A 9,706-nucleotide genomic window follows, 5' to 3' on the forward strand; every position below is an offset into this window, starting at 1 on the left:
TCGTTAAGTTCTTAAATGCTTTCGTGGGAGAAAATAATGAAATATCAGACCAAAGAGGGAAAACAATTTTGATCTTTTTAAGACTGATTTTTTTCCTTATTAATGAAGTTGTTGGATAATTTCACCGTGTGTTTTCCAACAGGCTTGTAAGGCAAATTTTGAGGATCTAAAGAGTTGACTTACCTGCAGTTTTAATGCAAGAGCTGAACTGCTTTAAACTTACCTGAAAATCTTGAAACAGCCTACAAAATATTCCTGTTCCTGAAAGCAAAGGAGGTACAATAAGCCCATCCATTCAACACTCACAATGTGCATGGGTACCCTGACATCTCCTCCTTTTAGTACCTTGTGCCAAATCTGTTTCCTCTTGGCTGGAAAACCAAGATTTGTCAATAAAATGCTTCAGCACATCAATATTCAGCCAGGCACAATGTGGAAGAAAGTAAAGATCTCAATTAAGTTTGATTACAACCTCCTGCAGGGATCTCAGAGCTGGTAGTTCATAAGGAATACTTGTAACTTTAAGCACTGAAGTGACTGTACTTTGTAGGTACAGCAAAACCCTGGTCCTGATTTCCTTAAAGCAGAAGATCTTGACACTGCATTAAGCATTACAAAATAATTATGCTGGAATCCCTTGCTCAGCATTTTATCAGCAGTGGAGTCTTGCTGCTGAAGGACTGAACTAACTGGATATATCCATTTATCAATGATAATGCTTTTCCTCTTCTCCAGCCTGGATTCCATCTTAAGGACATTTGGTTTAATAGCAAAAAGAATATTAGACTCATAAACCTGAGTGCTGTGGTGCAATGGGTGACTCCTCAAGATTTATCAAAGCAGGATAATTGGGATGAACAATAAGACTGAGTTTCTTGGTAATAACTTTTGTCACAGGACAACTCTGGTTTATGCCACATTAATCCACCTTGAAGGATGGGAAGTGCAAGAGGAGGATTCACTCGTCCCCCTGCTCTGAGTCTGTGCCACAGTTTTGTTGAGGGCAATGCCAGTGAAACTGTGAGAGGAGCTCACGGTTGTGTTACCACCACCAGTTCATTCCAAAAGCAAGCAGAAAGTGTTGGGGTGTGTGGTGTGAGAGGGGACTGGTTTGCATTTTAAACAAGCTGTAGCTTCTGGAATTGTTGGCTGTTTAAACATCAAGTTTCTGAGGGAAGGACTCACAGTGGAAACGAGAAATGTCACATTATGCTCTGGAGTATCTGGTGTCTGTGGGACACTTGTGCTTTCACAGACTTATCCACCATTTTTCCAACACTTATGATTAATATGATTTTGCCAAAATCCCGAGAATTATCATAGAAATTTGCCCTGTATTCTTTTCTCTATTTCCACCATTTAGATACTACTCAATGTGTCACTGATGTTGCCATTTGCTACTGGTCAGTTCCTCTGTGCATTATTCATAAGATCCTAAAATGGTTTGGGTTAGAAGGGACCTTAAAGCTCATCCCCTTCCACCCCCTGCCATGGGCAGGGACATCTTCCACTATCCCAGGTTGCTCCAAGCCCCATCCAGCCTGGTTTTGGACACTTCCAGGGGTGGGGCAGCCACAGCTTCTCTGGGCAACCTGTGCAAGGGCCTCTTACCAATCTCTTTGATAACTTATTCTGTGCTTTTGGTCTGTTTGGATTTCTTTTCTTTGTGATTTTCCTGCTTTGATCAAGAACCTCCTCAGCTGTACTCAGAAATGTTATGTATTTATCCCAGCACAGAAATACCATTCCTGATTTTTCAAAGATGGCCTGGAAACAGTTTGGGCTGTGCAGCAGTTGCTGTTTCAGAGCATCTCAGTTTGTCTCTATCCAGCATTCCCTTCCCCTGCTAGAACAAACCCATGTTCTGTTTGACAAAATACAGCCATGTGGTTAAGAGTTATTAAAAGCATTAAAGCATTAACCTCTTGTAACCTCATTTTTCACTTTGTACACACACATAAGTGTTTAATCGAATTGAAGTTAAACACTAAAAAGTTTGAGAGGCCAAATTTATACATTCTCTTTAGTTTATACAGAATTGATGTGATAAGCCAAGGGAATTATAAGACACCACCACTCAGAAAATGCTCATCCACTGATTTGTTTAAGCTCTGTTGCTACATACTTAAAGTTTTGGTGAGAAGCATTCCCAGCATTTAAAGCCAGGAGCTTTGTCCTACTGGGATCCACTCTGTGTCCTGGCGCCACACTAAGTTATTCTGCTGTCCTTTGGAAGTTGAACAAATGATTCCATGTCAAAAGAGCTGCTGGAGAGGGGGTGAGCCCCATCCCTGAGCAGGAGCACGGACTGAGTGCGGTGTGGTGGTGGGGTGGTGTCATAGATCCCCATCTCCCTCATTCTGGAATTTTAGAATCATAGAATCACAGAATGGATTGGGTTGGAAAAGACCTCCGAGATCATCAAGTCCAACCCTTGATCCAACCCCACTGTGATCACCAGCCCAGGGCACGGTGTTCCCTGGGCTGGTGATCACAGTAGGGTTGGATCAAGATGTGGTGGATTCTCACTCACTGCCACATCCAGAGAATCACAGAATGATAGAATGGATTGGGTTGGAAAAGACGTCCGAGATCATCAAGTCCAACCCTTGGGCCAACTCCAGTCCCTTTACCAGATCATGGCACTCAGTGCCACGGCCAAGCTCAGTTGAAAAACCTCCAGGGATGGGGAATCCACCCCCTCTCTGGGCAGCCCATTCCAATGCCTGAGCACTCTTTCTGAAAAGAATTTTTTCCTGCTCTCCAACTTCAATTTCCCCTGGCAGAGCTTGAGCCCATCGTGCCCCCTTGTCCTATTGCTGAGTGCCTGGGAGAAGAGACCAAGCCCCACCTGGCTAGAACTTCCCTGCAGGGAAGCATCCAGAATTCCACAGAGGGAATAAACTGATCCTGGAATGAAAGTCTGGCACAGCAGTGCTGGCATTTGCCTTGTGCCTATTGCCAGGGTGGCACCTCTGACACCAGGGTGAGGCGAGGGTTAAATCAGAAGTACAAACTCAAGGAACAGAACAGGTTCAAACTCATGGCACTGCAGCTCCTGCAAAGGTGAAATGATCCCTCCTTCAGCTGACTTCCTATGGATGTGAACTGCAATTCCCACTGCTGCATTTCTAAATGGCTCTCTGAGTGCCTGAGTTAAGTGGAACCTCAGGGACTGCAGGTGTGATTGAACTGAAACTCCTTCTGCTGAATAACGTGACAAACAGGAAGGCTGCTCTGGAACACACAGATCATTCCATGGAGATGTGTTGGGGCTGCCCGGAGGCTCTGGGAAAATGGATGTGCTGGGAGAGGCCTGAAGGCACACCTGGAGCTGGGAATGTGAGCAGAGAGAAGCAACAGGAGCTGTGGAACTGCACACATGGGGTTATGTGAGGATGGAAAATGGGACAGGGAAACAAACCCTGGCTACAACTTGAGGATGTTGTTGTGTCCATCTTGGGACAGGGCCATCTTTACCCACCTTGTCCCATAACCAGAATGGTAAACACAACAACATTTGCCAGTTCTCCAAACGTTCATGAATTCAGGAAAAAGGAATTCTGATGGCAAGTTGTTCTAACTTTTTAGTATTCTCTAACAAGATGAAAAGCAGGGAAGGACCACAAGGTGAAATATGCCATAAAGCACAGTCTGAACCTTTAGTTCCACAAAGGTAACCATAAAGCAGGATTACATTTCTCAAATTTGCTGACTAGCTCTCATACTTCCCTAATGAATCTGATTCTGATTAAATATTCCAAATGCAGCTGCTCACCCCATTCTCTGCTGCCTTGTGTACATGTTTTGAGATTGTTGCTCATATAAAATTATCTCATTCAGCACTTCTGCATCAGACTTGATTAACTCTGGGACCACAAGAGATCCTCCTGCATCTGATAAAACCTCCTGGAGCTTTCTCATGTGTCTGAGTGAATGGGGATTTAAACTTGAAAGACAATTCAAGTTAAAAATATCATTGTTGAACACATTGTTAATGAAGTTGGTGATATGAAGCACATTAGGGGCACAAAGCTGGGCAAAGCCTCAAGGACACCACGGATTGCCAACAGTAGCTTCAGTAAGCAAATAAGAATCAAAGCAGCAAGTCAGCTTTGCAGAGCTTGTTATTTTGAGCGGCGGATGTTTACTGTCGGGAGGGACAAACAAGAGTGTCAGATAAGAGGGCAGTCCCACAGGACCCCGCGGGATCGATCGCGCTGGGCGAGGAGCAGCCCCGCAGATAACGGGGCCGCGGGTCAAGGACCTGCGCTGCGCAAACAGGTTGTGCCGAGCAGCGCCCGCACGCGGCCGTGGCCGGTCCTCCGCCCCTTCCCCTGCCCAGCACCGCGCCCGGCACCGCGGGCAGGCGGCTTCGTATCGCCCCAAACACCCCAAAGCGCCGCGAAACCAAAGCGAACTCCAGAATTTGGAGCTTCCCTTGGGAACGGGCGGGAGGAGCCACGCCCTGCCTGGCCACGCCCCATGACCACGCCCTTCACTGGCCACGCCCCCTGCCGGCCACGCCCCTCCCGCTGGCTGTGGCGCTCTGGCGCCGCCTGGCGAGCCTCTTGCCGCGGCACCGGCCCGCGCCTGCGCACTGAGCGGCGCTGTGGCCGCGGGCGGAAGCGGCGCCCCCGGCCCGCGGGTTCGCGTCCGGCCGAGGCCGGCGGAGAGAGGGGCCGAGAGGGACCCACAGCGACCGTGAGGGACCGGCAGCGACCGAGAGGGACCGTGAGGGACCCACAGCGACCGTGAGGGGCGAGAGGGACCGTGAGGGACCGGCAGCGACCGAGAGGGGCCGTGAGGGACCGGCAGCGACCGAGAGGGGCCGTGAGGGACCCACAGCGACCGTGAGGGGCGAAAGGGACCGTGAGGGGCGAAAGGGACCGTGAGGGATTCACGGCGACCCTGAGGAGCCGTGGGGGACGCACAGCGACCGTGAGGGGCGAGAGGGACCGTGAGGGACCGGCAGCGACCGTGAGGGACGAGAGGGACCGACGGGGGACGTGAGGGACCGTGAGGGGCGAGAAGGACCTAGAGGGTCTGTGAGGGGCGAGAGGGCCATGGGTCCGCCGCGGGGGTGAGCAGCGCCGCCCGCCATGAGCTGCACCATCGACAAGATCCTGACGGACGCGCGGACGCTGCTGGAGCGGCTGAAGGAGCACGACACGGCGGCCGAGTCCCTCATCGACCAGTCGGCCGTGCTGCACCGGCGCGTGGCCGCCATGCGGGACGCGGGCGCGGGCTGCGCCGAGCAGGTGAGCGCTGGGGGACCGACCCCCGGACCGACCTCCAGACCGACCCCCGCGCCTCGGCAGGGCCCGGGAGGGGCGGCCAGACTGACCCCCGTGTCTCGGCAGGGCCCGGGCGTCGCGACGGAGCGGCCCGACCCGTCCCGGCTGCGGCCGCACGTGGTGCTGGCGCAGGAGAACACGCAGATCCGCGACCTGCAACAGGAGAACAGGGGTGAGCGGGGCCCGGGGAGGTGTTGGGGCATCCCGGGGGCACTTTGGGCCGTCCTGGTCTGAGGGGTCCCGGGGACGCGTTGGGCGGTGAGCGGGGGATGTGCCGGGGTGATGCTCTGAGGGGGTCACGGCGGGAGGGTCTCGTTGGTGTTGAATTTGTGTTGCCTGGGGCAGAGTCGCTGAATGCCCGGGTGGCTCCGCGGCCGAGGGTGGTCCGGGCAGCCGCGATGGTGTTCCCGGCAGCCCCATCCCCTGGTACCCATCCCCTGGTATCCAGCACCTCCGGGCACTGCTGCCGCTGCTGTGAGAACTGTCCCGCTGTTCCGGCCGTGCCACTGACGTGCTGTGTGTTCTGCAGAGCTGTGGGTCTCGCTGGAGGAGCACCAAGATGCACTAGAACTCATCATGAGCAAGTACAGGAAGCAGATGTTGCAGCTTTTGGAAGGGAGAAAAGGTGAAGATGCAGAACCAGTCTTGAAAGTCCATCAGGCTAATTCTGTGGTAAGGTGGGATGGGGACAGCAGAGTGCTCAAGATCCCTGTCCCTTGTCACTTGCTTGCTGTCCCAGCACCTTTATTTCCATTCCTGCAATGTCCCTGCTCCAAAATACATTTTCTCCAACTCTTGTCTCTCTTTGCTGGTGTTTTCTCTCTATTCCTTTCAGAACACAATCCCTTCACAGCCCAGGTGGAGTCTTGTTCTTTTGACCAGGTGGTAAATTCCCAAGGTTAAGCCTCAAGCACCTGATCCTCTACAAGTTGTTATCATTCCTGTTCAGTAACTAACAAAGGGAAAAGAATCTCCTAAATCTCTGTGAACTGGATATGTTTAATTCTTGAGAGATTTCACTCCCAAGTGTTTTTAAATCCAGATTCTCTCTGCAGTGGCCCCTTGTCCATGTTGGGCTGAGTGACTCCAGAGCTGTGGGATGTGACTGCTGGTAACCGTGGCCTGTGGGTATCTAATAGCTGTATAATGACATTAAATCTCTATTTCAGCCTTACAAATTGTGTTAGGCATTTCTTAAAAAGCATTTTTATGTGATTGGAGAACAGCAAGTTGGTTCAGCCCAGTGACACATCTAGTGTTTTTTTCATTGCAGCTGCAGACAGCCTAACTCTTCACACATGTATCTTTGCACTGACATGTGGCAACTCCCTGGTTCTCTTTTGTGGGTTCCTCAGCTCCCCTGGAGGTGAGGGGTGTAGCAATGTCTGGTTTCCAGTGTTTGTCTGGGTTTTTCAAGACTTTTGATCAAAATGTGAAAATGCAAAGCTGAAAAGGCTCTGAGGGAAGCTTTGATGGGATAAATCAGTCTCAATATCAAGAGTCTTCCATACTAAAGTCCCTGAGTTTTCCCCACCCAGTACTTGGAAAATAATAACAACATTTTAATACCTTTTAAAGAGCCATTTTCTTATTATAACCATCCTCCTTGTTTACAAAAATCATACTGTTTAGAAAAATAATAATCTTTCTTCCCAGAAGTCTTTCTCATTCCTCCAGCTCTCTTCTAGATGCTCTGACTTGTTTACATATTTTATGAATAATGGAATTCAAAACTGGATTCTCTGCTCTGTCATACATTTATTTTTCAGAGACAGCTGAAGAACTATGGGCACTTAGAAAAGAAACTCCACCCTGTCACTGATTTATTGCTTTTCAAACAGGAGCTGCTGCTGCATTCCACGTTGGAATTTTTCAGTATTTGTTCTGTGTGCATTTCTGAGGTTTGGCAAAATGCATCTTCTGAAGGATTAGAGCTGTAACTGGGCAGATTCTGTATAATCTGCCTCAGGAAGCTCTGGACTTACTTGCTTTAGTTTCATTGCTTGGTGTCCACACTGTTACTTGCAATCTCCTTTGCTTTTATATCTGATGTCTTTATAAAGTCAGAGCCAGGCTTGTCTAATAAAGCACTATAGAATTTGCTGTCATATAATGGCATTCACCTGAACCTGAACCTGTTGCCTCTGTCCTTGTCACACCTGAAATGATTTCCCTCTCAGTAAGTCAGGGTGCCTTGTCTTGCTGGCTGCTGTGGTTCTATCCAGTTTGCACTGATGACTCAGGATAAAGGGCAGAATAAGGTACATGTTATACAAGATAAAAAGCATTTCAAGTGCAAGGATTAAAATTGAAAACACAAAAAGAATCAAAATCAGGACAATAGAAGTAAGTGATTTAGAAGGGATAAATTATGACTACTGCTTTTGCCTGAATGTGTTGAATGTATTTTATGTCTTTCAGGAAATTGAAAGTCAAATAGACAGAATATGTGAGATGGGAGAGGTGATGAGAAAAGCTGTTCAAGTGGATGATGATCAGTTCTTTAAAGTTCAGGAGAAACTGGCTCAGTTGGAGGTAAGAACAGATACAGTTGCTATGGATGGATTGAGCTTTAGGGATCTCGAGACTTCTCTGGATTTTCTGTTTGTGCCAAGGATTTATAATAGTCAAAAATTTGAGAGTGGGGTCAGGAAACACAACAAGATCTGTTTGTTTTCAGGTCTTGAATTCTTTTATCTATCTACCTATCTATGTATGGATCTCTCTGTCCATCTCTCTGTCCATCTGTCCGTCCATCCCATCCCATCCCATCCCTCCCATCCATCCATCCATCCCTCCACAAAAGATAACCTTTAAATGATGTGGTTCCCCTTCTGCCAGTACTTTAATAGTGCTGGTATCAACAAAGCATTGTGTGTTTTATTTTTCTATGAAGAAGTGGAGCTGTTGAAAGTTTATCATCCTTTAATTGTGAATTAGCTCATTTCCATTTCAGCAAAAATATTGATTTTGCAGCTTGAAAACAAAGAGCTGCGTGAACTGTTGTCCATCAGCAGAGAATCATTTGAAGTGGGGAGAGAAGACCTGCCCGACTGTGAAGCTTCTTAGGCCACAAAAACCTCATCTCCAAACCTCCAGAGACTGTTATGAAACTACCTGACAAGGATTTGTTCTCTCGGGTGTTTCCTTGTATATTTGTTTTATCTTTCAAGTGTGTGGGCTGTTTCCTCTGCATTTTTCTGAAATGTTGATGGCAGAGGCTTGTTGCTCTTTCTTAGTAACTGCAGCACTTGGATGCTTAACACTGAAGTGTTTGTCCTCCTTTGTGATGGTGCATTTCCTCTCCCTTTGTGATTTTTTATGAGCTTTAGGTAATAATTCCAGCTGTGCAGTTGGCTTTTAACTCCACCTTGTCTGTAGCTAGAGAACATAATGCAGGTTGTGATTATTGTATTTGATAAGAGGGACTAAGAGATTATCCAAACCCCACATTATCAGTGGCAGGGACATGGTTTGCTCTGGCTGCACAGAGCAGTGTTGCTCTGCTGAGTGAACCCTCAGTGTTTGGGTGGGTTGACTTTGTCACCTGGACACTGCTTAGAGACAGGTAAGAGAAGAGCAGCTGCCAGCAGGGCACTTGAAGCAGTCCCTCCTATTCAGAGCAAACTTTACCTTGTTTTAGGGGTGGAAATCAGAGTGAAAACCTGACACACACTGGGGTGTTTTTGAAGGACTTTTTTGCCATGGATAGACCTGTCCCAGCCTTGCCAGTGCTCCCAGCCCAGACCCTGCCCACATCACCTTCAGATCAAAGTCTTTGCCCTCCCACCACTTTGGATTCAGGAAAAGTGACTCAGGTTTGCCTCAAAACTAAACCAAACCAACCACACACACAGAGTTAATGTCACATCACAGGTGAGTCTATTGACAGGTGGTTACTGCAGGTCCTGTATTGAGTGAAAGTGGTTACAGTGTTGTAGCAATTATCAGCATGGTGATAATGACACTTTATAGAAAAGGTTTCTGTCTGACCTGTGGTCGAAGAAGAATCCTCAAAGAACAAACATCTTATTTCCAATATCAGTTGAAATTTTTATGCCACTTTTACCCACGCAAGACTTTTGATAGATGCAGAAGGTGACTTGTTCCTGTGCTTATGAAGAGACATTTCCTTGTGAACATCTGGAATATCCAGCAAGACAGGTACATATAATGGATTTCTGTACAGGAGTGTTCTTGCATACAATCCTTTTCTAGTAGGAATTGTTTAGGAGGGAATAAAAAATCCCAGTGGGAAGTATTTTCTCAAGTGTGTTGTTTTTGAGTCCTGGGGAGAATTCCATGTATTCTCCATGTTCCCAAGGCTTTTTCACCTGCTATAGTTTTTACCATGCGTGAGTGAAATGTTACAATAACCAAAGCATTACATTTTATTTCTTTTAAATTAA

At 47.8% G+C, this 9,706-nt stretch overlaps 1 protein-coding gene across 3 annotated transcripts; it reads left to right on the forward strand.

Annotated features, from left to right (window-relative positions):
• The first annotated feature begins 4,590 nt into the window (after window positions 1–4,590).
• On the forward strand, window positions 4,591–8,592 carry SIKE1 (suppressor of IKBKE 1). Of its 3 annotated transcripts, none has more exons than XM_071578824.1 (5): window positions 4,591–5,261; window positions 5,364–5,469; window positions 5,827–5,969; window positions 7,719–7,832; window positions 8,254–8,342. In XM_071578824.1, the coding sequence occupies exons 1-5, from the start codon at window positions 5,103–5,105 to the stop codon at window positions 8,263–8,265; spliced, it is 534 nt and encodes a 177-aa protein (XP_071434925.1). In that variant the 5' UTR covers window positions 4,591–5,102; the 3' UTR covers window positions 8,266–8,342. The 3 variants fall into 3 exon arrangements, with proteins under 3 accessions (XP_071434925.1, XP_071434923.1, XP_071434924.1); XM_071578823.1 differs by having other exon boundaries at window positions 4,594–5,261; window positions 8,274–8,592; XM_071578822.1 differs by having other exon boundaries at window positions 4,591–5,469; window positions 8,274–8,592.
• Window positions 8,593–9,706: the final 1,114 nt, after the last annotated feature.

The sequence above is a fragment of the Pithys albifrons genome, chromosome 28 (assembly GCF_047495875.1).
Source record: "Pithys albifrons albifrons isolate INPA30051 chromosome 28, PitAlb_v1, whole genome shotgun sequence".
Lineage (NCBI taxonomy): Eukaryota > Metazoa > Chordata > Aves > Passeriformes > Thamnophilidae > Pithys > Pithys albifrons.